The 27194-nt window shown below is 57.2% G+C and overlaps 2 protein-coding genes across 5 annotated transcripts; both read right to left on the reverse strand.

The window, feature by feature from the left end:
- Positions 1-43: 43 nt before the first annotated feature.
- HIPK4 (homeodomain interacting protein kinase 4) lies at positions 44-6018 on the reverse strand. Its single transcript, XM_079118864.1, has 4 exons — positions 5467-6018; positions 3313-3669; positions 1525-2376; positions 44-1099 (listed from the first exon to the last, which is right to left on the reverse strand). The coding sequence occupies exons 1-4, from the start codon at positions 5929-5931 to the stop codon at positions 920-922; spliced, it is 1854 nt and encodes a 617-aa protein (XP_078974990.1). The 5' UTR covers positions 5932-6018; the 3' UTR covers positions 44-919.
- Positions 6019-8233: 2215 nt separating this feature from the next.
- On the reverse strand, positions 8234-22817 carry PRX (periaxin). Of its 4 annotated transcripts, none has more exons than XM_079119545.1 (8): positions 22740-22817; positions 19351-19394; positions 19170-19268; positions 18921-19046; positions 16865-17021; positions 12834-13030; positions 11040-12278; positions 8234-10820 (listed from the first exon to the last, which is right to left on the reverse strand). In XM_079119545.1, the coding sequence occupies exons 4-8, from the start codon at positions 18945-18947 to the stop codon at positions 8409-8411; spliced, it is 4032 nt and encodes a 1343-aa protein (XP_078975671.1). In that variant the 5' UTR covers positions 18948-19046; positions 19170-19268; positions 19351-19394; positions 22740-22817; the 3' UTR covers positions 8234-8408. The 4 variants fall into 4 exon arrangements, with proteins under 4 accessions (XP_078975671.1, XP_078975670.1, XP_078975668.1 ...); XM_079119544.1 differs by having other exon boundaries at positions 10923-12278; XM_079119542.1 differs by having other exon boundaries at positions 8234-12278.
- Between the last annotated feature and the right edge of the window lie 4377 nt (positions 22818-27194).

Below are 27194 nucleotides of genomic sequence, written 5' to 3' on the forward strand. Positions count from 1 at the left end.
ACACAGTGGGCTGATATGTGCTAAGCCCTCAGAGTGTGACCAGTGTGGCCTGGCATGTGCCGAGCCCTTGGCATGCATCACACACGGGCTGGCATGTGCTCAGCATGCGGCATGACCATGTGGCCTGGCAGGGACTGAGCACCTGTGAAGCCAGCATGGGGTAGCATGTGCTAACACTGAGCATGCTCCCAGGTGATCAGCCTGGGTAGAGCCATCACCGTCCCAAGGGTGGCTGGACCAGCATGCTGGATGCTGGAGCGCGGACCCAGCCTGAACCCGCTCCTGCCAGGCGCACTCCCACTTAGCCCATGCCGAGGACGGGTGAGTGCATGCCCAGCCCAGAACACGAGGACGGATGAGGCACCGAGAGCCTGGGCATTTGGCGAGCTCAGATGAGCGTGTGCTGAACACAGGGTGTTCTCAGGGGAGGTTCCTAGGTGCCCAGCGCTTGGCATATTCAGGGAACTGTTATTGTGCCAAGCTCCTCCTTGCAGCACCGTAGCCTCCTGTGTGAGCCGCCTGGGCACTGCATCGCAGAGCCACATCCTGGGTGCCAGCCTGGGACCCCACCCTGCACTGGTGTGGGCCTCAGGCAGTGAGGACAGGCGGAGACAGGACTGCCGAACGTTTCTTTATTGAACTAGACGGAGGCAGCGGGGCCAAGGGCGAGCTCAGGGCCAGTGGGGTGCAGCCCTCTTCCTGCCGTCCCTGGCCAAGGGGGCCATGAGCCAGACCCCAAGGGCCACCTGTGGGTGGTGCAGGCATGCACTGTGGGTGGGGATATGGGGACTTTCTGAATAATTATCTTTTCTGTAAGAATAATTTGTGGGTTCAGGGGTGGCACTGTGGAGCAGTTCAGATCGAGAGGGATGCCAGCCCAGCTAGCGCAGCCCCAGCAGCAGGCAGGGGGTCCTTGCCATCAGTGATGCCCGCCAACGTGCTGCAGAAAGCTGGTGGCCCGGGGCGGACCATGCGGGTGAGGGTGGCGGGCTGGGAGCCCCTGAGCCCGTGGCCCCCTGACTCCCTCCAGGGTCCAGTCGGGCTCACTCAGCCATTCTCCAGGACAGCTGCTGGGGTCGAAGAGCTCAGGGCCTGACCTCTGTGGGGACAAGAGAGGGCCATCAGCAAGTGGTGCTGGTGCCTGCCAGGCCTGAGTCCCATCTTCCTGAGTGGGGCAAGCACGCACTAAGGGCCTGTCCAGTCTGGGCCTTGGCTTCTCCTAGGAGGTCACTGGGTCACAGCCTGAAGGTAGGGTGGTATGGCAGAGCCTTATCCTGTCCTGAGGGTGTCTGTGTGCTGAGCCTTATCTAATACGGGTGGCTTGATGTTGGCTGTCCTTATGTCCAGAACCTGGGTTAGTGTGTGCCAAGTCTTGTCACATCCTGAGGGTGGATCAGTGTGTGTCTGTGCCTGCTGCAGGTGTGCGGGAGTCCAGGCCCTGTTATCTGTGCCCCCCTCCTGGAGCCGGCTCGAGGGGAGGCCCTGACCCAGCACTGCCACCCGCCACCCACCCGGCTGGCTTACCTCAGCATCCATGGCCATGTCCTTGATGTTGGGCCCATCTCCCTCCCGCTGCGGGATGGCGGGCGGCTCAGCAGAGGCCCCTTGGCACTCTCCTTCCTCCCAGCCACTTCCCCGACAGGGCCCGTCATCCTCGGGCGAGGCCTGGCTCAGCCGGATGAGGTTGCTGAAGTTGGAGTCGGACTTAGAGCCCGCAGGCGGCTTGCGGGCCTTGTGGCGGCCTGCCAGGCGACTGCCGTAAAAAGCCAGGATGGGCTCTGGGCCAGAGTCAGCCACCCGGCGGCCAGTGGTGGCTGCCTTGAGAGGGGCCAGCATGTCGGAGACCACGTCGGGCCGGGTCTCCCCCCACATCCCGCGCCCGGCCTCCTGCAGGCTCAGGTCATCCAGCTGGTCGATGGTTCTTTGTACGGCCGGGGCCTTCTCCTCCCGGAAGAAGGTCCCACTGCCTGCCACACCGCCCAGGCCCACGGCCGCCTCCTCCTCCTCAGCCAGACGGTAGTAAGGGGGCCCGTCTTCTGTGGTGGCCACGACGGGTGGGGGTGGCTTGCCCTCCACCTGCAGCGAGAGGCGGCAGCCACGCAGGGAGAGCTGGTAGTACCGCGTGGTCTCGTGGGCGCTGCGCAGCTGCTGCATGGACACGAAGGGGTGGCGCAGGGCCGCGCTGGGGCTAATGCGCTCGTGGGACTCCCACGTCAGCATGCGCTTGATCAGTTCCACCATGCTCTTGAGGTCCGCGTGCTCGGCCAGCGCCTCCCGGTCCGGGAAGGTCAGCCGGCTGGCAGCCCCGCCGCCATTCACTGTCTCGATCTGGTCCAAGGACTTGAGCATGTACTTGCGACGCTCCAGTGGGCGCACCTGGTAGGGCATGGGGACATCGGGTTGGCCTGCATCTGGCCTGGAGCCCCAGACACCCTTCCCTACATTTGACCCCGGACTTCCAGTTCTGCCCGGGATCTGATTCGGGACTCTCTTGCTGCTGAGACAGACACACCAGATGCCTCCCATCAGATGCCTTCTTGTCTAATCCAGACCTCTCCTGCCACTGCCGGAAGGACACCTGACTGCTTGTTTTTCCTGCTCTCACCTCCCCAGAGCCCTCAGTGACCCAAGCTCCACACCTCACCCCAGGTCTCCAGCCCTCTCCAGAGCCTGGCTTCAGCCCCTACCAGCTGCCGCCCTAAACCTCTAGTCCTCCCTGGAAATGCAGATCCCTCTTGCTGCTGCAGCCTCCACTCTGGATCCTGGCTCTCCAGACCTCTCAGGGGTCAAATCCAGACCCTTATACACGAGTTTGACAACCCCCAGCATGGAGCCATCAGAGGAACTGCCATACTTTTTCAGTTCCACCTTGGATCTCACCCAGATCCTTCTTGCTATGAAAGCTCCCATAGCTGGTGCCGAACTTCTGGTCCCCTCTGCCACCTAATCCAGATTCTCTTGCTACACAGGTTTGATGACTACCACTCTAGAGGTAGCAGATGGACTGCCCTCAAGTTCTGGTCCCACCTTGCGTCTCACTCACATCCCTCTTTCTGTTGGAACTCACACCAAACCCCACACCCCACAGTTTCAGTTTGGCTTAATCCAAATCCCTCATGCTACACACGATGCGGAGCCCAGAGCCCGATTTCCAGTCCCTCTTTTGGTCTCTCCCAGCTCTTTCTGTGACAAACCTCACAGCTGATCCCCCAGGTTTCGAGTCCTCCCTGAGGTCTAACCTAGATTGTTCTTGATGTAGCAGCACCCCTGCTGCCCTCTGCCAGCGAACGCCCTCACCCCACCTGCCCCTACCTTGGTCTCAGCCAGGTAGTCAGCTGAGGACTTGAGCTGCCAGGGGTTGGCGGCATCAGGGTGGGGGTTCCGCTTGAAGAAGTGGTGGGCCTTGCGGGAGGCGTGCAGCAGGTGCGGCTTGGGCAGGCCCTGGGTCTCACAGATGTAGCGCACCTGGTCGTACTCATTGTTGCCCGGGTAGAGGGGCCAGCCCAGGTGCAGTTCAGCCATGACGCAGCCCAGCGACCACACGTCGACCTTCTCACAGAAGGGCAGCCCCAGCAGAATCTCAGGGGCCCGGTAGAAACGGGACTGGATGTACGGCTCCTTCACGTAGCGCACCTCACTGAAAATGCTGGCTGAGCCGAAGTCAATCACCTGTTGAGGGGAGGGGCAGGTGGCTGGCGGGGCAGCAGGCAGCCACCTGGGCCTCCCCTGGTCTCTCTCACCTGGAGTCCGTTTGCATGGGCTTTGGACTGTCTCTGTCCCTTTGAGACTTCATTTCTTGTGTGTGTCCCTATCTCTATGTCTTCTAGCCCTTCTCTCTGGTTTGCGTGTCTGGCTCTGTGTCTGACTCTCTGTCCCAGAACTTGTGCCTAGGGCTGGGGGTGTAGCTCAGTGGTAGAGCCCTTGCCTACATGTGCTTGGCCCTGGGTTCCACCCCCAGCACCAAAAGGCGAACAAAACTCCTGCCTGTGAGGGTTTGGATGCCCCTCTTCCCCTTACCCCACACCTTGTTTGGCCCCACCTTCTAAACAGACCCAGAGTCTGCTTACTCTGCCTTGCGTCTGCAGCCCCCACTCTGGTCCTCCCCCTGATTGTCCCCTGCCTCAGATTAACAGCTCGGCCTCCTTACTGGTCTCCCTGCACCACCTGTGCACCCTCCGTTCTGCCCCTTGACTGCATCCAGAGGAATCTCGTGGCCACCTGAGTCAGATCGCTGCCTCCCCTGCCTACGTCCGCATCCCTGGATAAAAGCCAGGAACCTTGCCATGCTTCACAAGGCCCCAGATCTGCCCTGCCCCTTCTCTGCCCTCACCTGCACCCCGCTCACCCTCCAGCCACATGGACTCCTCACTGTCCCTTAAGCCAGACACGTCCCTGGCTCAGGGCACGGTTTCCCTCTGCCTGGGATGCTCTTCCCCACGAGGCTCCTTACCCTCCTTTAGGTCACTTCTCGATGGGGCCTCCCTGGCCATCCTGTCAGGAGGCAGCCCCACCCTCCCGTGCCCCCTAGCGCTCTGCTTTTTGCCTACTCTTAACACCAAGTTGCATTATTTTACTCTTCTATCAAGTTCATCGTTTTTCTCCCCAACTAAGGATTCCAGGGCCGCGACGTCAGGATTTTGTCAGCTTTGTTCAATGTTCTGCGTCTCCAGAGGCCCAGGACAGTGCCTGGGACCCAGCAGAGGCCCGGGCAGTCAGTGAACAAACGGGCTTCAAACCCCCGCCATTCCTTATTCCTCTCTCTCTCCCCCGATGGTGACGGCAAATGGAACCCAGGGCCTTATGCTTGCTAGACAGATGCTCCACCAGAGCCACAACCCCGTCCTCCTGGTTTTTCTTTGCAACTGCTTCTTCATGGCTTGTCTCTTGTCTCGGTGTCCCTCTCTGTCTTTGTCTCTATGTCACCCACTAGAAAGACACCACCCGAAGGCCAGGTCTTCTGTCTTCACCACCAGGCCCTGTTGACACCCCACCGGGCCCTGGGTCTGTGACAGGTACTTGGGGATCACCCGGGACCTGCACTGTCTTTCACCTTGTCTCTGCGTGGAGTCATTCGCCATTTTCATGCTGAATTTCCAGGACCCTCTCTCTCTCTCTGCTGAGCCCTTGACTTCCCCCTGAGTTTCTTTACTTTTCATTCAGCTATCCCTGGCTTTCCATTCGCAAGAGGCAGTATCACGAAACGGTCATTAATCTGAACTCGGAGCCCCGACCTGTGGGATCTACTCCCTGAGAGCTTGGTGACTCTGTCTCCACCATTAGAACGAAAGCCCCACAAGGACAGGACAGGGCCAGAGGGACTGAGAACGGAACAGGATGGGGAGGCCTCAGGTCTGGGATGGAGAGCTCAAGGGATGTGGGTCAGCGGGAGGGGAGAGTTGGGGGCCGCGAGGTGAGATGAGAGAGACCTCCATGCCAGAAGGGTGCCCCCGGGGCAGCCGCGCTCACCTTGACCCTGAAGGGGCAGCGGGTCTGATCCACCAGCATGATGTTCTCGGGCTTGAGGTCGGCGTGGATGATGGCCAGCTCCTTGAGCCGCGCCAGGGCTCTGAGCACCTGCAGGGTGACCGTCCGGATGTGACGGGCAGGGAGGGGTGCGAAGTTGTTCTCCTTCTGGAACTCGAAGAGGTTTTGCTCCAGCAGCTCGAAGACCAGGTAGAACTTGAGGGCGTCGTGGAAGAATTCGAGGAAGCGGATGATGTGGGCCTCGTCGGGGTCCAGGCCCCGCATGCAGCGCAGCAGCTTCAGCTCGTTCTTGATGATGCGGCTGCGGTAGGCGTCGTTCTTGAGGATCTTGATGGCCACCATCTCGCCCGTGCTTCGTCGCCAGCCCTTGGCCACCTCCCCAAAGGTGCCCTTGCCCAGCACCTCAATGATGTCATAGCAGTCGGTCTCCGACTGGATGGTGGCCATGGTGGCCCTGCTGCCGGACACTGCCCTGCCCTGACACCGGAACCACAGGCTCTGCCTCCGAGGTCTCCCGCCTCTCCGACGGCCCCGCGGCCCCCCCAGTGGGGGAAAAAGAACTGCGCTCGTGCCTCCCCCTACAAGATGGGTCCCCACCTCCCTGGCACCCCTTGGCCCCCTCGGCCACACGACAAGTCTACCAGGGGCTGCACCCCTCCCCCAAAGCCCTCCTGGCTTGGGATGAGGGGCCCCAGGCCCCCCAAATGGGTTCCAGCGTTGCTGAGTGCCTCTGGTTCTGTTGTTGGAGACCTGAGCCCCGGGCTGGAGTGGGGGGTGGGGTACCAGGCTGGGCCCCCTCCCCCACCCAGCGGCGGAACCCTGGAGAGGCTGGCTGAGGAAGGGTTGACCCAGGGACTCTGATCACAGGTCTACAGGCACGGGGGCGTATCTGCAGACGGGTGAGGAGAGGCAGACGTTTGGAGTTAGGGGGATGTGTGTGTGTGTGTGTGTGTGGCCAGAAAGCACCTGCCCCCCACCTGGGGTTGGGAGGTGTGACTGGGACAGAGCCAGGTTGTGAAAGGTCCTGGACGCAGGCTAAGGAGTCTGGATTTTTTTTTTTTTTTTTTTTTTTTCCTGAGGGCACTGGGGAGCCACGGAAGGGCTTGGAGCAAGGGAGGCTAGGATCTGAGTGTCAGGAACAAAGTGGAGGGGCAAGAGTGGAGGCCCCAAACCCAGAGAGGAGGCCAGGGCAGGGCCCAGGTGGGAAAGGTTGGGGAACGGCACAGGAGGGCAGGCCAAATTGGGTGAAAAGGAGGAATCGGAGCAGGGCAAGGCCCAGAGCAGTCTCTGAGGCGGGAACATGGAGAAGGAGCACTTTGGGGGAGAAGATGCTGGGGCCAGATTAAGAAGTAAATATTAAGACGTTTCAGCACGCAATAGAGTAGGAATTGTATGGAAGAGAGAATCAAGGCACAAAGAAGTGGGATTGTTTGTTTGTTTTTTGGTACCAGAGACTGAACCTTGGGATGCTTAACCACTGGGGCACATCCCCAGCCCTTTTTAGTTTTTGTTTTGAGACAGGGTCTCACTAAGTTGCTGAGGCTGACCTCGAACTTGTGATCCTTCTGCTTCAGCGTCCTGAGTAGCTGGAATTACAGGTGTATACCACTGTGTCTGGCCCAAAGAAGTTTTTAAAATACCTAAAAAGTCACTCAGTGCGGTGCCAGAGACAGGCTTTGACCCTGAGGTCAGTCGAGCTCTGAAACGCGCCCCCCCCAACAGCCTCTGAGTGTCCAAGGAGGGAGGCTGCAGAGGCCACCCGCTCCTCAGGTGGATGCAGGAGAGAGTCTGGGAATTGCCAGCACAGAGTGAGGCCTGGAAACCACAGGAGAAAGGGGACAAAGCCCAGAAAGGGAGTGGGGGTGGACCAGTGCCTGGGAGGAGCCCTGGGGACGCAGGGACAGGAGAAAGAGTTGCCGGGAAGGGAGACAAGAGCCAGTGTCAGGAGATAGACGTTCCCTTGGGCAGCCAGGAAAAAGGGCAGGGGAAGCCACAGAGAAGCCCCTGCGAAAGCCAAGGGGCAAACGAAGTGGAGGGCAAACCAGCCTGCGGTGTGTGCTGGGGATGAAGAACGTGCGGGGCTGGCTGGCTGGAAGAAGGTGCTCTAGTGAGCGGAGCCTGCAACCCTCGACCCGAGACGGGAGCGGGAGGTGTGAAGAGGCTTGAGGGACCCGGCAGGGTAGTGTCCTGCTATATCACGTGAGGTAGTACGCAGGCCCCGGTGGGGGCTCAGATCCTGAGTGGGGAATGGGTGGAGGGGTGGGTGGCTCAGGATCCCAAGGCCCAGCGCTGACAGGTGGCAGCCAGGTGTTTGGTGTGGCGGTTCTGAATCCATGGTTCTGAGGAGAGATCAGGACTGGCCTTCCTGGGTGGGGCCAGGTGGATGGGGCAGTCAAACCAGCCTGACAGGAAAGAAGGCAGGGTGTCCAGGACTGTGCAGGGAGCAGGGGCAGCCCTGGTAGGAGTGGGTCCCGCAGGACAGCAGACTCCCTGGCAGAGAGGTCAGTCCCCTGCTGTGCTCTGCTGGGGAACTACCCCGAGTCCTCCCAAAGGCCTCTGGGGACTCTGAAGGGCTCGAGCAGGCCCCCTCCCACCAGGGCTACCTAACACTGGGGTGGCCTGATTGTCCCTCACACCACAGGATCCCCCAGCATGGGTTCAAGTTCCCGGCCCCCAGGACCCCCTTTCTCTTCACCGTCCCACCGCCTCCACTCCCACCGCACACACAAAGGAAACCGGACACGTGGCTACCTTTGGATTATTTTATTCACATGGCTTGGAATGATACAGGCACTCCTGCCGATGAGAGGCCCAGGCCTCCGCCTGCCCTGGTCAAGTCGCCCACCTCCTGGCCCTCTGAGGGTTAGTGCTAGTTATCTCACACACAAAACGAGGGGAGGGGATGTCTCCGTCTGCCCAGGGCTTCAGACGGCAGCAGCCTGGGCCCCCTCCATCCTGGTGGGGGCTGGAGCCCCTGTCTCAGAAAACCCCACACTGGGCAGGCGGACCCTGAACCCACCCTCTTCCTGGTCCCCACTTCCACTCCGGGCCTTAGGGCTTAGAGACACCCTGGGGAAGCGGAACTTGGGCGACTTCTCCCCAACAGGGGATTTGGAGGCTGCATCGCCCTCCTGTCCCCTAGAGGCCTTTGAAGGGGCTGCTAGGCCCACACGGGGCAAGCGGACCCTGACCCGGCCCCGGCGTCCCGAGACCCCTTCCCCACTGCCCTCCTCTTCCTCCTCCTCGGGGCTGGGGGAACCTTCTCCGGGGACAGACTCACTCTGGCTGAAGCCCACCCTGGGGAGCCTGAGCTTCGGGCTTTTGGCCTTCTCACCCTCCTCTACCCCCTCCTTGGCCCGCACCAGGCCAAACCGGGGCAGCCGCACCTTAAGTTTCTGTGCAGTGTCTCCGTCACCCCCTGCCACCTGGTACTCGGCGTGGCTGCCCACAGCGGGCGGTGAGAGCTCCACTTCTGGCAGAGAGAGGCGGAAGGTGTGCTCTGCCCCTTGGGACTGGTCCTCAGTCCCCTCTCCCCTGGCTCCTGCCCCCAGTGTGGGCAGCTTCAGCCTCGCACCCCCCTCCCCTGTGGCCACCTCAGGCGCCTGGGCCTCCCGGCTCAGCCCCACGTCCAGCTCGAGCTGGGGCACAGTCACGGTGGGCATCTTAAAGATGCCTTCACCCACTAACAGCTCACCACCTGCCACCTGGCTTCCAGGTAGAGACAGGCTCACCTGGGGCACCTGGACTTTGTAGCCTGCTGGGCCTTCTGCTGGAGGGGTCATGCTCTTGGCCTGCTGCCCTGGGGTGCCCGCCTCCCCAAAGCTGGTTAGTTCTACCTGGGGCAGGGAGATGCCCAGTGGAGGCATCCTCAGCACCCCCTCATGGCCCTCAGTGGCCACTTGCCCTGTCGTGGACACCTGCAGGCCTGATGACCTCACTCCACTCACTGTCACTGCTCCTTCTGCCCCCGCTTCCTCCTGGGTCCCCAGGGTGACCAACTCCACCTCAGGGATCTTAAGCTGCCCAGCTATGGACCCTGGCATTTCCCCAGGGCTGATGGGCCCACCCTGGACTTCTGCTTCCTTCCCTCGGGCCAGCCCAAAAGAGGGTATCTTCAGCTTGGGCATCTTGACCTTCCCATCCCAGCCCCAGCCCCTGCCCTCCAACTCAGCCATCCCCGGCACTAGTTCTCCCGGCTCAGCGTCCCGGCCTTTGACCCCAAACTTGGGCAGAGCAAACCTGGGCCCCTTGAGCTTGACATCGGCCCCTGCCACCTCCACCTTGCCCGAGGGCAGATGGGCATCCAGACCGATCTGTGGAATAGACAGATCGAGGGCAGGCAGCAGACCTCCCTCCCCCGCCTCTTTGGCCTCCGCTTCAGTCCCCATCCGCGCCTTGGGGAGTGAGATAGCAAACTTGGACACCTTCAGCTTGGTGGCTCGTCCAGCCCCCTCAGCCTCTGCCTTGGCCACCTTTGGCCCTGAGAGTCCAAACTTGGGCAGGGAGAACTTGGAGGAGGGTTTGGCCTTCATTTCCATCATCTCCGGTCGCCCTTCCTCAGCTTCCACTGTGGGCAGCTGAGGAGTGACAATCTCAACAGAGGGCACTCGGAAGCCCACTTCCCCAACCCCTGCAGCTGCCTGGGGACCCTCTGGCTGCTCCACCTTGCCCACTTTGGCCGCCTGTACCTGTCCCTCCAGGCCGAGGGCCCCTGGCAGGTCTAGTTCCACAGAAGGCAGAGTGAGAGAGGGAACACCCACACGGGCCTCATCGCGCACCTCCGGCTGCAGACAGGGAAGTGTCACCAGCTTTCCCGATTCCTCTGCCCCTGCCTCGCCTGGTCTGCCTTGGGACGGAGACCCCACTCTCCCCAACTTGGGCATGGTCATCTTGGGCATCTTGAAGCCAAACTCTGTCCCCTCTGCCTGCTCTGCCCCAGCAGCTTTTAGCTTCATCTCCGGTGCCTTGGGAGCTGCCAGCTGAACATCTGGGACCTTTGGCACTTGCATTTCTGGCAGCCGAATCTCTGACACTTTGGGCAGCTGCACCTCTGGGAGCTGCACATCGGGCACGGCCATCTCGGGCACTTTGGGAAGTTTCATTTCTGACACTTTGGGTAGCTGCACCTCTGGAAGTCGGACCTCAGGCACAGCCATCTCGGGCACCTTGGGGAGCTTCATCTCGGACACTTTGGGCAGCTGCACCTCCGGAAGTCGGACCTCGGGCACGGCCATCTCCGGCATCTTTGGGAGCTTCATCTCGGACACTTTGGGCAGCTGCACCTCCGGAAGTCGGACCTCGGGCACGGCCATCTCGGGCACCTTGGGGAGCTTCATCTCAGACACCTTGGGCAGCTGCACTTCTGGCAGTTGCACATCGGGCACGGCCATCTCAGGCACCTTGGGGAGCTTCATCTCAGGGAGCTTCATCTCGGGCACCTTTGGGAGTTTCATCTCTGGAACCTTCGGAAGCTGCACTTCTGGCAGGTGCATGTCGGGCACGGCCATCTCGGGCACCTTCGGGAGTTTCATCTCAGGGAGCTTCATCTCGGGCACCTTTGGGAGTTTCATCTCTGGAACCTTTGGAAGCTGCACTTCTGGCAGGTGCACGTCGGGCACGGCCATCTCGGGCACCTTGGGGAGCTTCATCTCGGGGACTTTCATCTCTGGTACTTTGGGCAGCTGCACCTCTGGGAGTCGAACCTCAGGCACAGCCACCTCGGGCACCTTGGGTAGTTTCATCTCTGACACTTTGGGGAGCTGCACCTCTGGGAGTCGCATGTCCGGGAGGGCTGCCTCAGGCATTTTGGGGAGCTTGATCTCAGGGACCTTGGGGAGCTTCACTTCAGGCCCTTTGGGCACCTTGACCTCAGGCCCTGTGACTCCAATGCCAAAGGAGGGCATTTTGATGGTGGGCAGTTTCAACTTGCTCTCAGCAACGGCTTCAGGGGCAGAGGGCCGGGGCTCCAGAAGAGAAAGCCCAAAGGTGGGCATTCGAAGTCTGGGACCCTTCACCCTGGCCTCCGGACTGCCCTTGGTCACCTTGGCCTCAGCAACTTCTTTCCCTCGGGTCCCGAATCGGGGGAAACTGAGGCGGGGCATCTTCAGGGCCACCTCAGGCACCTCTCCCCTGGCCTCTGCCTCTTTGCCTGGCAAGGCCAGGTCCACCCCCACGGTAGGTGCTGCTACATCCAAGGTGGGCACCGTCACCGTCACAGCCCCTTCCCGGGTCTCCAGGCAAGGAAGTGTGGGCAAAGTGGGTAGTGAGGGCAAGGTGGGCAGCTCCACTTGGGGAACCTGGATCCCTACGGCTGGCGGCTCCACAACAGGTGCAGCAGGGGCCCCCAGCCCAAGGGTGGGCAGGTGGAGGGCTAAGCCACTGGGTGCCTCTGCTGAGGGGGCCACCTTGGGGGCTGAGACCTGAGGGACACCCACCTCAGCACCTGGCAGCCGGGGTCCAACCAGCTCCACCTGAGGGGCTGTGAAACGGGCTCCCGCTGCCACCTCTGCCTCTGCCTTCGCCTTCCTGGGGGGAGGAGCAGCAGCAGCCAACCGGGCTACCTGGGCCTCTTCGGCCACTTCTCTTACACGCAGCCGAGGCAGCTGGAGGCGCCGGCGGGCAGGGGCAGCTGGGACAGGACCTTTGACAGCCTCAGCTTTGAGGCCTCGACGCAGACGGGAGAACTTGGGAAAGGAGAACTCGACGTCAACGGGGGCCAGGTCTGTAGGGGCCCCCAGGGCCCCGGGCACCACCACCATCTTCTTCTTCTTCACGGGGGACAGACTCTGGATGTTCTGGGGAGAGAGGAGAGAGGCAGGAGGCGGTGGGACAGTGGGAGGCCGGGAGAAAACAGGAAGAGCCCCACCGGTATTGTGCCAGGATGGAGATATTCTGGGTAGAGTGTCTTGTCCCCCAAAATCATCCCCACTTCCTGCCTGTCATTTCACCCCCAGAAAGCAAAGACATTCATTCAGAATCAACAGGAGTATGGAAACGGGGACCCAAGACGTCTAGGTCCTCATCTAGGAATTTCCCCAGCACCCTCATGGTACAGATGGGGATTGAGCAGCACTCAGGCTGGAACCTGGCCTTCCTGGTTCCAAATACCCGCTAGTTGGCCTGAATCCGATGGTGGGAATATCTCTTCAAGACAGTAGAGGACCAAGGTCTGAGATAGGTGGAGTCCCCTCCCCGAGGGAGGAGTTTAAGGACAAAGAACGAGGGTGGGGTTAGCGTTACGTTAGTGACAAGACAGAGGGCAAGGATGGCCCACGCCGGAGTGGGGCTCACGGCGCAGAGACAGGATCGCTGGGGCTATCCAGGACCGGGGCCGGGCTAAGCACGCGTACCAGCTTGGCCACCTTGGCCCGCGGCCCCTTGATCTCGTAGCCAGCCACGGTCCCGGGCCGCAGCGCCAGGTCTCCGGTGGGCACAGTGCGCTTCAGGCAGAAGGAGACCTTGTAAGGTTCGGCGCATTGCAGCAGGCGAAGTGCGTCCTCGTACTTGAAGTTCTCAAAGAACACGCGGGCGCTCAGGAGCTGGTCCCCTGCAGGCGAGGTGGAGGTGGGCAGGGCGTGGGCATCTCCCTGCTCCGCCCGGGTCTGGTTCCACCCCCTTCCAGGGAGCCAGTGCAACGAGGCTCCGCCCCAAGTTCTAGCACGCCTATCCGGAGCGCAGGCTTGAGAGGTGTTCCACCCCGACCAGGGCGCAGACCCCGATGACGCAGCCCCGCCCCCGCTTTAGCGCCGCCTCGCCCGCTCGGCGCTGAGCAAATCCACAACGCTCAAGTCTCGCGGGTCGCCTTTCCACTCTCCTGCCCCATCCTCGCAACTCAGATGATGACGGAGAGAACAAAATCAGAAGGTAACTTCCGCAAGTTCCCACACCAACTGTTTCTAGGGATGAACTCTCCTCACTTCTGGCTCAGGTCAGTCCCTCCGCTGCCTTCTCAGCGATTCTCCCCTTTTCCCACATCACCTTGTGCCCCCCCTTTTTTTTTCTACATTATCCTATCAACATACCAACATGCTGCTTTTCCCATAAGAAAGGATGTCTTGGGGCTGGGGTTGTGGTTTAGTGGTAGAGCGCTCATCTAGCATGTGTGAGGCACTGGGTTCACTTCTCAGCACCACACATAAATAAATGAATAAAATAAAGGTCTATATCTAAAAAACTATTAAAAAAAAAAAAGAAGAATAGAAAGGATGTCTTGACCTCACAGCCTGGAGCTCCTTCCCCATACAGCTGTTTACCTCGAGGGCAAAAATACAGTGGCATTATTACAATTCTGCAATCATACTTTCCACCCTCCTCCTACGGACCCGCCTGGCCCCACATACCTGAACTGCTCCTCTCAAGGTACCAGGCAGCGACCCCCGTGCAGTTTAGTAGTTCAACCCCAGACTTCAATGTTTGGACCATTCTGCATTGGACCCAACTTTCCTTTTTCCTCACCTACTTGCTTCAGTTGGTTTTGGAGGTGTCACACCCTTGACCTCTCTGGAGGTTCCTTCTCAGCCTCTGTCGATGGTTCCTTCCCATTCTTCCTGAAATTTTTTTCTTTCATACTTGGAATTGAAGCCATGGGGCACTCTACCAGTGAGTGACACCCCTCCCCCTTTTCTTTTTATTTTGAGACCGTCTCAAGAAGTTCCTGAGGCTAGCCTTGACCTTGTGATTCTCCTACTTCAGCTTTCCAAGTAACTGGGATTACAGCGTGTGACACCACACCCAGTTCATTTTCCCAAGCTCGTTTTTTCCTTCTTTCTTTTTTTTTTTTTTTTTAGTAGTGGGGATATTGATTATTGAACTCAGGGGCACTTTACCACTGAGTCCTTTTTTAAAATATTTTTTAAGTTGTCAATGGACCTGTATTTTATTGATTTATATGTGGTGCTGAGAATGGAACCCAGTGCCTCACACATACTAGGCAAGCACTCTACCAGTGAGCCACAACCCCAGCCCCTCCTTTTTCTTTTTTTCTTTTTAATATTTTTTAGTTGTAGAGAGACACAATACCTTTATTTATTTATTTTTATGTGCTGCTGAGGATTGAACCCAGTGCCTTACATGTGCTAGGTAAGCACTCTACCACTGAGCGACAATGCCAGCCCCCATCCTTTTTTCTTTTTTTGAGACATGATCACATTAAGTTGCTGAGGCTAGCCTCAAACTTGGGATCCTCCTATTTCAGCCTCCCAGGTTGCTGGGATTACAGGCGTGTGCCACCACGCCCAGCCATCTTCCTGAACTCTTAAAGACACACTGTCTCAGGACTCAGGCCTTGGACCTCTTCTCTTGTCCATATACATGTGCCACTCTCCACTGGGGAATTCTTGGGAAGCTCATCCAGATACAGGAGTTCAAGGATCATAGGTCTGCTGACAACTCCCAAGTGCATCTCTTCAGTCAAGCGCTCCCTCCTCCACTCTGGACTAAGAGTAAGGCCCCTCTGTATCTGTATGGGATTGGTTCCAGGTCCTCTCCTCCTAGATATCAAAAATCTATGGATCAGCTGGGGATATAGCTCAGTTGGTAGAGTGCCTGCCTCAAATTTACAAGGCCCTGGGTTCAATCCCCAGCACCACAAAAATCTATGGATTTTTTTCAAGTCTCTTATATAAAATAGCATAATATTTTCATATAAGCTACATACATCCTCCCACATATATAAAATCAGATCTAGATTACTTGTAATAGCTAATGCAATGTAAATGGTGTAAATAGTTGTTACACTGTTTAGGGAATAATGACAAGAAAACGTCTGGACATGTTCAGGTGCAATTTTTAAAAATATTTTCAATCTTTGGTTAACTCCTCAGATGCAGAGCCCAAAAATACGGAGGTTGGACCGTGTATCCAACTGCCACTCTGCATCACCTGGTGTCCAACAAATACCTCTCATTTAAGAGATGCAAACTGCATACCTGGTCTCCTTTTCCAAACAAGCACCAGCCTCAGTGTTCTCCATTTGCAGGACTAGCAGCTTCATCCTCAGGTCAAAAATCCCTGGATGCATCCTTGACCCCTCTCTCCATCATATCCCACATCCAATCCTGAAGGTTTCTCTCTTCACCTCCAACAACGCTATTTTAGTCCTGAGCATCACCATCTCTTACCTGGATAATCAAAGTAGCCACCTTGTTCTCCCTGCTCCCAACCCTGTCCCCTATGGTCTGTTGTTAATGTAGCAGTCTGACATGTTTCATTCCTGTTCCTCCTCTGCTTACAACACTCACAGAATAAAATTCAAAGTCTCCCCAGCAGCTCAGGGAGGCTCCCAAGTTCTTAGCCAGCATCAGCAACTTAGGGAGGCCCTAAGCAACTCAGTGAGACCCTTTCTCTAAAATAAAATTTTAAAAGGGATGGGGATGTGGCTCAGTGGTTAAGCACCCCTGGGTCAATCTCTGTTACAAAGGGGAAAAAAAAAAAAAAGTCTCTGAATAAATAAGAAATAGTCAAAGTCTCACCATGGCCTATAAAGTCTTCCAAAAACTGCTCCCTCGCACCTCTCTGACATCATGTCTTACCCTTCACTTATTGCAAACACTGGTTTCCATGTTCTTCCTCCAACTAAGCATGCTCCCACCTTGGGATGTTTGCTCTGGCTGTTTCCTCTGCCTGGAATGCTTTTTCCAGATGTCCACATAGCTTGTTTCCTTACTTCCTTGCAGACTGCCACCCTTCCTAGCCCACCTTGTGTAAAAATGCAGTTTTCTCCAGGCATCTGTAGCACATACTCCCTTTTAATTTACCAGAGAGTTTACTTATTTTAACTGTCTGTCCCCACCAGATCATAAGTTCCAAGTGCAGGGATCATAAGTGCAGGGACTACTATTTGTTCACTGCTGCAGCCCAAGCACCTACATAATGCCTGAAATAGAAGGCCCTTAATAAAGAGTTGCTTTATGAATAAATGTGAGCTTCACTCACATTTCCTAAAACATCCCTTGCTTACTGAACTCCCCTCTCCAACCTCTCCAAGTTATTAACTCCTTTTCTCCTGCCCCAACAACTCAAACATTAACTAGCAATTACTTAGTGCTTACCATGTGCTACTTAGCTGTGTGTTGTCTTCAAATACTGACTAATCTACATAATAAACCCATGAGGTCAGTACTAGTTATTCCCATTTTAAAGATGAGAAAATGGAGGCACAGAAAGATCACGAGCTAGTGAAGGGGGGATCTGGGATTCAAACTCAGACAATGAGCCAGCAGAGTCCACTCTGAACAATCACAAATGCCAACGAAGCCCCTCCGGGCCCCAACTTGACGCCACGCCCACAATCCCGAAGTGTCAGTTTCAACCTCTGGGTCAAAGGCAGATTCCTAGCTCCACCCCCGCAGGCCGGCCCCGCCCATGCCCCGGCCCCGCCCACCTTCCTGTAGGCTGAGGCTCCTGGCGGCGGGTGAGTCCTCGCGCAGCTCGCGGACGAAGATGCCCTCTTTGCCGCCGCCCGCTACGTTGATGCCGCTGACTCCGGTCTGCGCCTCGGTTTCCACAATAATCTCCACCAATTCCGCTCGCCTCAGCTCCTGCAGACGGCGGCGAGGGGTCGCCATGGGACTCCAGGCTAGACCTCGTCCGGAGGTCGCCCTCGCGCTTAAAAGCGGCTCTGAGGCTGGTTCTCGGGGCACATGCCCCTAGGCGCGGCCCAGGCTGGACGTCCGGGCCACTCATCCCGCACCCCTTAGCACGCGCGCGGGCGGCACTACGGTTAAACAGCTCGGCGGGCGGGAGCGCCCCTGCGAGCCCCCACAGCTGCCGTCCCAGGGGCGGGGTTGGAAGAGGCGGGACGCGGTGGGGCGGGGCCGTTGGGGAACCCGGGACTAGGAGTTTGAGTGGGATAGAGAGCACTGTCAAGGTAGGGAGCAAATGGAGTGTGCCGAGATGAGGAGAATGGCCGCAGTTTAGGTTTCTTTTGGGGGTTGGGGCAGTGACCCATATTCTAAGGATGGGATTGAACCATGAGGAAAGGACTCTAATAACAGCAGAATAAGAGGTGAGGTTGAGGATGGGATTCCTACGAAAGGGTTGAACCCTTAAGCCGTGCAGGATGAGGGAATGAGGAGTGGGACTTGCCCCCTGGCCCTGCAGGCTTGAATGTGTGTGACTGTGCTCTTTTGTGGACTCTATAACCTCAAGACCTGTATAACGCCCACCAGAGAGGGAATCTAGCCAAGTGTGGGGTGGGGGTCGGTGCGTGGGTAAATGAATGGTGGACCAACAGTCGTGGTATTCCTGGTATTTACTGTAAATGGTGCAGACTGGCCCTGGCCCAGCAGCACACTGTGTGATTGACATCGTTCCCAGAAGAGGAAGTGAGAAACCTGAGTTCTGTCTAGGAATCCAATCTGCCGTGTGTCTCTGGGGGAGCACCTTGCCCTCCCTGAACCCGTTTCTCTGCTGTGTACTAGAGGGAGTCTGTGACTGTGAGCTGTGACCTAAATGAGCACGGATCAGAGGGAACAGGACAGGGCATTGAGACCAGTAACCAGTAAGTACTGGAATTGAATTTAGGGCTTGAAGCCGGAAAAGCAGTTCTGGGCCAGATGCCCCACTGCAGTGGCTCCAAGAGGTTAGAGGACTGGGCGGGGCAATGCCAGGAGTAGGAGGAGCTGGGCAGGGCGGCCTGGCATAGCTGACCATCCCCCACCCTTTGGCTGTGCAGGCCCTGCTCTAAGCACTGCTCTGTTCAGCCTCTCATTTCATCCCCACCATGGCCTTGGGCAGTCACAGAGGAGGACCCTGAAGCCCCGAAAGGTAGTAAGTCTTGCCTGATGTTACACTGCAAGTTAAACAGTTGGGCCTTGACCTTGGGTCTGTGGTCCCAGAACCCACAGGCCATCCTGAAGACAGTGACCCCCTCGCCTGCCACCCCCAGCCTCAGCTTGGCTCCTATAAAGCCGACCTGCCCTGTGCCTGCATACAGTGGGGCACAGTCAATGCCACTGCCCCATTTCCATAATAGCCAGAGTATCTACCATTAGAGAATTCCTCAGTGCCAGACTCTGCAGATGGCCTGAGGGTGAGTCCTCAGACCATTACCCTGTTTCACCAATGGGGAATTAGAGGCTTAAAGAGACGAGGTCACGTGTCCAGGGCTGCACTGCTGAAGTGGTGGGCAGTGGGATTGAGCCCATAGGTCCAGATGCTTGTCCTTAACCCCTATACTATACTGCCTCTTCTGATGAAGGTTTCCCACTAGGTTTCCTTAGCTATTATCAACTCCTTTATGGACCAGTGAATCAGCTGTCTTGCATCCATCTGTGCCAGGCACTACACTGAGCACTTCACATCATTATTATTTGCCCCTCGATTACATTTCCATTTCACAGATGGGGAGACTGAGGTACAGAGAAGCCGGGAAGTGCCTCCTTGCTGTCCTAGTCTGTGCTCCCCTCACATACCCTGCAGGACCTGGGGGCACTCACCTCAGCACTCCGGCTCCTGGCCTCCATGGCACCGCTGGGGGACACCTGAGCCCCAGGCTCCTGCTTCCTCTCCCCCTTCTGCTGCAGAACCAACTTCAGTTCTGCATGGAGCAGCTGCCTCTGAGCCTGGGGGACAGGGATGGAGGTTTGAGGCCAGGAGGGGATGAGGGATACAAGCCCAGCTACAGGGGAAGGGCAAGGTGAGCATCAGAAGGAAAGAAGTGCCCTGCACCCCAGCTGTCCCCTCACCGCTGCCTGGGCACAGGTATTCCCTCCTAACAGGAGCCCGGTCCGAGGTGCCACACAGCTGTCTGCAGGGCTCCCTGCCTTTCGCTGGGGTCTTGCTGCCTGCCAGGAAAAGATCAGGGCATGAGGCTCCAGGTAGGCAGAAAGGGGCAAGGAGGAGCGTGTGGCACCAGAAAGGACTCACCTGAGGGTCACCTTCAGCTCCGTGGGCCTCCTGGGTCCGGGGCTCTAAGAAGAATAACGGGAGCAGTATTATCAGCTAACACCCACTGTTGCTTCCAGAGTGTGTGACCCTCCCTCCTCTCTGTCAGTGTCTGGTCCCAATAATGCAGGTGGGGACACTGAGGTTCAGAAGACCTTTCCAGACAGCTGGAAAACAAACAGTAAAGTTCAAGCTGACTCCTAGGCCTGTTCATCTGCAGAACCCCAGGGCCAACCACCTGGACCAAACACTTAGATGACAGCCACTCCCACGTGCTCCCAGGGAGCACAGCCCCTCAGCTCCTGGTGCTTTTTTATAAAGTGGGGAGGAGCAGCATGCCCACCTTGAGGGGCTGTTCTGTGGATCAAATGACTTCATAGGTATAAAGTGGCCCGCAGAAGGCAAGTGCTTATACGTGCTCGCTATTATCAATCCAAGACCGTCCTATGGTCCTGACCTGTGTCCTGTCCCCATAGGCATCATTGCACATGGATCTCAGAACAGCTCGGTGAGGTCAGTACTGTACTGAGCCTCTTGCAGAGGAGACACCTGAGGCCGGGGCAGGCAGGCATATACCCGGTGCATAAATGGCCGAGCTGGGACTTGAGCTTGTCTGACATCTCTAGCCCCTTATATGGCTAACTAATGGTTATTGAGTGGTTATTATTTGCCATTCCTTGGACCAAGAGCTTCACCTTCTACCTCACCTCTGAAAACCCTGTCCCCTCAGAGAGGCCAAGAGAACTTGCCCCAGGGCGCACAAGGTAGGGAGGAGGAGCAGAGCTAGGGGTCACATGCAGCCCTTGGCCAGGCTCTCCTGGGGAATGGCCCCAGATACTGTCTCCCCACCCCCAACTCCTGGCCTGTCCTTACAGCCCCCACCTGGCATGCCAACCCGCCAACCCCTGCTGCAGAGGGAAAGGTCAGACCTCACGCGGCACATTCCCTCACACAATGGCCCATCTGCTGGGCCCGGCCACATTCCACCCTGCCCACCCACCCACGGCTGCACAATGGCCCTTCATAGCCCACCAGCGGCCAGGACAGAGGACACGGGGACCCCCCTCAACATCCCGCAGCAACCACTCCACTGGCGGGACCCCCACAGTGTTGGAGGGCCCCTTCCTGGATCTCCTAGGGGTCCTGGTTTCTGTGTTCGTTCCCAGCCTCCCCTCTGAGCCCCCACCCCTCCGAGTAGGGTCAGATCTCTCCCAGTGCTGGCTCTCTTATCTGGGGTGCTTCCTCTGAACTAGAACCCTGCGTTAGCACCCACGGGCCTCAGTGTCACCCTGGATGACGGTGGCTGTTACAAGGGTGGAAACCAAGGCTCAGAGGGGAAAGTGTCCTGTCCAGAGTTAGATAACCAGGAAGGGGCAGAGCTAGGGCCTGTGCCCTTGACCCCTACTCAGTACCTAACTTGCGCTGATAGTTCTGAGACCCGAGCCACAAAACAGCCAGGACAAGAGGGGTGGGGGGACCGTGAATGCATTTTCAGAGTGACCCCATTGGTGCCAGACCTGGCTGCCTTGATCCCAGGGGACCCCCCATTTTACTAATGCGGAAGGGAGTTGACATCACAAGTGAACCCAGGTATGAAAGCTAACCAGGACCACGACACAGTACAGGATCCTGAGCTGGCGCGTGCGGGAGATGGCCGTGCAGGTGGTGGCTGATGTTGGGGAGGGTCTCCTGGGTGGCAAGCTCTCTGCTCTAGGCACTGGCAGTGAGAGTCGCACCCAGAACCTGACACAGGAAACCCAAGCAGGGCAGGGACAAGAGAGTGCCCTCCTTCCTCTTCCCTACTGGGACAGCTGCCCAGCCCAGGTTATATTTAGCTCAGAAGTGCCCTTCCTGAGCCACATACCCAGCTCCTGGGGTGGGGTGGGGGCAGCTTCGGAAGGAAACCCACTCCACCCCAGGCACTCTGTGTTCCCAGTGATGCCCATCCTAGCAGGCGGGGTAGGGGGTGGGGAGACTCTCTGGGAGTCCCTGACTTGTGTCAAGGGAAGATCTAATGGGGTCCCCTGGTGAATTAAGGCCAGGAAGAGCCTTCTAGTTGCCAATAGCCCATTTCTCGAATGGTGACTGAGACCCTGTCCTGGTTCATGCCTTAGTTCCCAGAATTTGCAGAGTTCCTATTTCTTGAGCACTTACTATGTGCTTGGGCTCATTCAATCCCCCTAACACCTCCATGAGGCAGGTACAACTTAGATATCCACTTAGATGCTACTGAGGCTCTTCAGAGTGGCTGGGAGTGAGGACTTGTCATCTGGGCCCTGCCCTCCAGCTGAGCTAGGTCCACTGAGGAGTCTACTGAAGGCTTTGCCCTTCCAGCCAGCCCTCTTTCCTCAATGGCTGCCACCAACCTCATTTGGGAATTCTGAGTCTCAGCTTCCCCAGCCACCTGTGATCTGGTGTCCTCAGCAGTGGGAGTTGGGGGTGACCCAACTCATCCTGGCACATGGACATTATCTGAGGCCACCCAGTGGGGCCAAGGGGGCATGTAAGCAGTGGCCTCGGCTGCCTTAGTGAGTCCCTGTTACAGCACTTGCCAGGTGTGAAAACAGGCAAAGTCGTCCTCACCCAGGGCCTCAGTTTCTTATCTATAAAATGGTGCCAGTAAAAACGGCTCTGAAGATTTGAGAGAAGAGCAGGTCCTTAGAACATCCCAATATAAAATGCTCAATTAACAGGGCGTATCTGGGAGGGCGCTGCATCTCTCAGGGTCTCACATCAGCCTTTGCTCCCCAACAGTCCCCACCTTCCCCCCAACCAAAGGGGAACTTTGGGACAGAGGCAAAAATCCAGCCAGCTTGGGCACCATCCTCCCACCAAGAAGATCACCACCACCATGCTGGGTGCAGTGGCGCAGGCCTGTAATCCCAGCGGCTCAGGAGGCTGAGGCAGGAGGATTACAGGTTGAAAGCCAGCCTCAGCAACTTAGCAAGGCCCTAAGCAACTCAGTGAGACCCTGTCTCTAAAATACAAAAAAGAGCTGGGGATGTGGCTCAGTGGTTAAGCGCCCCTGGGTTCCATCCCCAGCACAAAAAAAAAAAAAAAAAAACCACCACCACCACCTCTCCAGCATCCTATTCCCAGAACCAGAAAGCCTCCCCCAGCTCTTCACTGAGAGGAACTCATTTACTCATTCCATCCTGTGAGGTGGCCTCTGGCAGCCCATTTTAGAGATGAGCAAGAGGAGGCACAAAGGCTGCACAGCCAGAAAGAGGGGGCAGTTGGGATTCAGGACTGGCTCCAAAGTCCTGCTTCCGGGGCCTCAGGCACCCTCCCAGACCTCCCAGGCCCCTGGGTCTCGTTCCCACAGATTCTCAGCCTGGCCGGGGGAGGACACTGGCTGGCTGATCTCTTACCGCTGGGCCTCCAGACACAATCGAGAGCTCCCGGTCCGTCTGTTCAGTCCCAGCCCTAGGCTGGGGGGGAAAAGGAATGGGGAGGGGTAGGAGGGAAAGACCCCAGCCATTGGCTGCTGCAATATGATGTCACCAGAGGGTGGGCGGTGGGGAAACAAACATCCCCTTCTCCAGCTACATCCATGTGCAAGGGGGTGGGGACTGGGCGGCACCGCCTATCCCTGGCCTGAGCCTGGAGCCCCACTTCTGAGATCTGCACCTTGTCCCTCCAACTTGGAGACTCAGCACCCCACCCGCACTGGCTCCTGGCCCCACACAGGGCCCTCATGTTTCCCGGGGTCCCCAAGACAAACTCCTTTCCTCTCCCTCACAATTTTAGTTCGAATCCCAGTTTGGCCACTCCTGGTTGCGTGACCTCCTTCAGCAAGTCACAGCTTCTTGAGGGCCTCAGTGTCCCCATATCTAACATGGAGCTTGTAACAGAGCAAGCACTGCCTGTACATGTTTTGTTATTGTTACACAAATTAAAGGGCCAGCTGGTCTTCTCAAGGGGCTTGGGAACCCCTTCTGGTAAGATTGGGCATAGTAGAATCCTACTTCTCTGTTTAATGAAGTTGCTATTTGGGGGCACCTTCCATGTGCTAAACACTACGCGGAGCACCCAAAGCTCTGCTTCCAATGTAAGGAGGGTTCATTAGACCCAATATTTAGCTACAGGAGGTGGTGGAGCCAGGCTTCTGCTGGACTCCAAAGACCCTGCTACACACTCCTATCCCTCCAATCCGCAGACAAGGAGACAGAGAAGGTCAGTGACTCACCCAAGGTAGCACAGCAGGTAATTGGCAGTGGCCCAGCTTTTAATCCAGACCTGCCCAACTCCCAAACCAAGGCCACCAGGCCTCACCCCGATCCTCTGGCCCCTGGCCCGGCCCCCAGCCTGCCCTGACTCACCAGACCCCGGGGGGCGGCACAGGGAGCACAGGTATCCCCACATGCCCCTCGCACCCACCCGGCTGCTGCCTCGGATGCTTGTGGCTCTCTGAGCCTGGGCCTGGGGCTGGGCTAGGATGAGGCTGGGGGATTACCCCCAAAGCCCGAGTCAGCAGCTTCTGCCCCATTGTCCCACCAGGCGCCAACACCAGGCCCTCGGGTGCAACCAGGCCCTCACGCCAGCCTGGGTGCCCCTCTGTGGACCTGTCCCCCACCCTGCACCTAGGGGTTGGGGACTACTCTTGAGGGTGTGGGGTGCAGAAACGGGATGGCTAGAGCCCAGAATGCTGGGGGCCTCCCCTTCTCTCTGAAATGCCCCCTGCCCACTCAGCCACCAGGGAAAGCAGGAATGTGCTGAGCTCTGGGAAATGCCTTCCCGGCCTGGCAGCCACCAACGGCAGGGGTGTGGCCGGAACCCCGCCAGCACCCTCCTCCAGCACCCTCCTCCTGAACTGGGCGGGCGGAAGGGACCTGTGCTCAGGGCTGCCCTCCAGCCTGAGACCCTTGCTTTATTGCAGCCTCTTCCTCTCATTCATCCACCTCAAAGCTTCATGTGTTCATTTCCTCATTCAAGAGACATTCACAAGCCCTTGCCCAGTGGCAGGTGTTTTGGGGCTACCAACAGACCCACATCTACCCCAGGGGGCAGACTCGGAGAAAGATTCCTGTAAAGCTAACTTTGAAAGTCAAACGGGAGGTTGAGGCTGAGGGAGAGGGCAGAGGAGAGAGTCCCGGGCAGAGGGTCTCTATGACGGGGAATCCCAGGCGGAGTGGTCAGGGAGGGCTTCCTGGAGGAAGTGCCATTTGGGCTGAACCTGTAGGATACATAGGAGTTAATACAGAGCAATGGTGGTGAATGAATGAGAGGTAGAGGGAATACCTGGCATTGGCCCTTTGAGAATGTGGTTAACTGAGAGACTGGGGGTGTGGGGGGCCAAGCAGAGGTCTAGGGCTCAGCCAGGCAATGAGGAAGGACTGAGACTTTGTACTGGTCAGCTATGGAAGGGACACTGTGGAACTGAGTTTGTTTTTAGTAATGGGGGCTGAAGTACCAGGGGTGCTGGGCGTGGTGGTGCACACCTGTAATCCCCAAGACTTGGGAGGCTGAGGCAAGAAGATCCCAAGTTCAAAGCCAGCCTCAGCAACTTATCAAGGCCCTAAGCAACTCAGTGAGACCCTGTCTCTAAATAAAATATAAAACGGGCTGGGGATGTGGCTCAGTGGTTAAGTACCCCTGGGTTCAATCCCTGGTACAAACAAAACACTTTGTCACTGAGCTACATCCCCAGGCCTGTATTTTATTTTGTGTTTTTGTTCTTGTTTTTTTTGCAGTGCTGGGGATCGAACCCAGGGCTTTGTGTTTGCAAGGCAAGCACTTTACCAACTGAGCTATCTCCCTAGCCCCTGTATTTTATTTTGAAACAGCGTCTTGCTAAGTTGCCTCAAAGGTGTAATCCTCCTGCCTCATACTCCCCAGTTGCTGGGGTTACAGGCCTGTGCCACCAATGCCTCGCTCAAAGGTGATCTGTTCAGTGCTTGATGGTGGACACAGTCTGAGCTACAGGCCAGGCCAGAGCGGGGATGAAAATCGGCCTCTCTCTGCCTGTCAAACAGAAAATAGAGCTTGGGACACACTGTCCTCTGTGTCTCTCACAGCAGAGAGCCTTGCTGTCCCCAGTCTTAGGGAAAGAGCTTCAGTCCCTAGTCATTAAATATGAAGTGAAAGAGCTGGAGTGGAGGTCACAGCACTTGACTAGCCCGTGCAAGGCCCTCCGTTCCACCCCAGTACAGAAAAAAGGAGAAGCCACAGCAGCAGCAGCAGCGGGGTGGCACTGATATGTCCCAGCATCAGGAGAAGTACTGGATCCCAGGAGTTTGAGACCAGCCTGGCAACACAGCAGATGTGGCGAGACCACATCTTAAAAAATAAATAAAAATTGATGCTAGCTGTACATTTTTTGTCCTTCATCAGATTAAAGAAAGCCCCTTTCCTGGTTTGCCATGGGTTTTTATCGTGGATGGCATGTCTGTCTAGGTCTTGGTTCCTCTCTTTCTCTCTGTCCTTACTCCTTGTCTCTGTCTCATACCATGCCTGTTTCTCTCTTTCGGTCTGTGCTGCTTTCTCACCCACGGGGGTGTGGCCATGGGAAGTTGAGTTTAGGGGGTGGCACCAGTGTCCTGGTTCCGGTCAAGGCCACCTCAGTAAACACAGGACATCCTGTGGGGCTGGGGAAGGAGGTAGAAGTGGCTCCTCATGGACCAACCTCTCTGGATCCAGCCTGAGCGGAGGAGGAGCTTCAGCCTGCCCTGCCCTGCCCCACGGCCGGGCCCCACCCAGTCCAGCTGGGGGTCACTGATGTCTACCTCGCCCCCAACCCTTCCTGCCCACTCCCCCTCTGCTCCAGTCCCAGTGGCCCAACAGCTTCCTTACCTCCCCTTAGGGTCCCCCACGCCCCTTGCACCCACCATGGCCCTTCCTGACCTCCGGCATCAACCCAGACCTGCTTTTTCCCCTGGTCACAGTCCCAGAGTACTATTTCCTGGCCGCTTGGTTAAAACCCTGAGCCTCTTCCTAGATCCCTCTTCCAGCCAAACCCAGAAACTTAAGAGAACCCTGAAGATGTGTAGGGCCCTTCACCCCTTACATATGCTATTTCCCTTTCCCCAGAACAGCCTCCCTTTGGGGTGGGTACTATTATTGTTCCAGTTTACAGATGAGGACTTAGAGGCCCAAAGAAGTTAAGAGCCAGAGTGGCAAAGCTGGGTTAAACCCAGAAGGTCTGGATTTCAAGCACGACCTCTTCTCTTTGAAGCAGAGCAGCTCACTGATTCAATACCATCTGTGAGCGTCCTTTCTGTAGCACGTTTTCCCCTGTGCTGCTTTGGTCACTGATGCTCCCTTTCTTCAGTGCCTCTAGGTAGAGTTGCACAGGTTGTACACTGTACATTGGTTCCATATTTAAGAGGTATGTTCCAGGTACTATGCATTCACATACTTATTATGACAATTTTCTGACAGATGGAGGTCAAGTGCCTTGAGGAAGGGGTGTGTCTTGCACAAAAGCACCATAAGGGCTAGATCAGCCCTGATCCCATCCTCTTGGCATCTTGGGTATATGATGGGCTTGGGCCTGAGGACCTGCTCCTCTTTCTCCGCATCTGACCCCCTGGATGGCTGCGTAGACTCTGGTGTGCCACTCCACCCTCAGGCTCGACCCTAGGAGGCCACACCACGTCAGCCAGCAGATTCCAGGGCCCACACCATTCCGAACTGAGTCGCCAGTCCTGGCGCTGCCACTGCTTTTTACAGAGCCTTTGTGTATTCTGGCCATGACACCCCCAAGCCAGCTTCCTTCTACAGGAATTCACAGGGAACCACCACCACACACTTCCCTGACACCCGGGAGAGTGCGAGCCACTGCCCTGGGCCACCTTTTCCTCACTCCTTCCCTTCTTTTTTCCTTC

This window comes from Sciurus vulgaris (assembly GCF_902686455.1).
Source record: "Sciurus vulgaris genome assembly, chromosome: 17".
Taxonomy (NCBI): domain Eukaryota; kingdom Metazoa; phylum Chordata; class Mammalia; order Rodentia; family Sciuridae; genus Sciurus; species Sciurus vulgaris.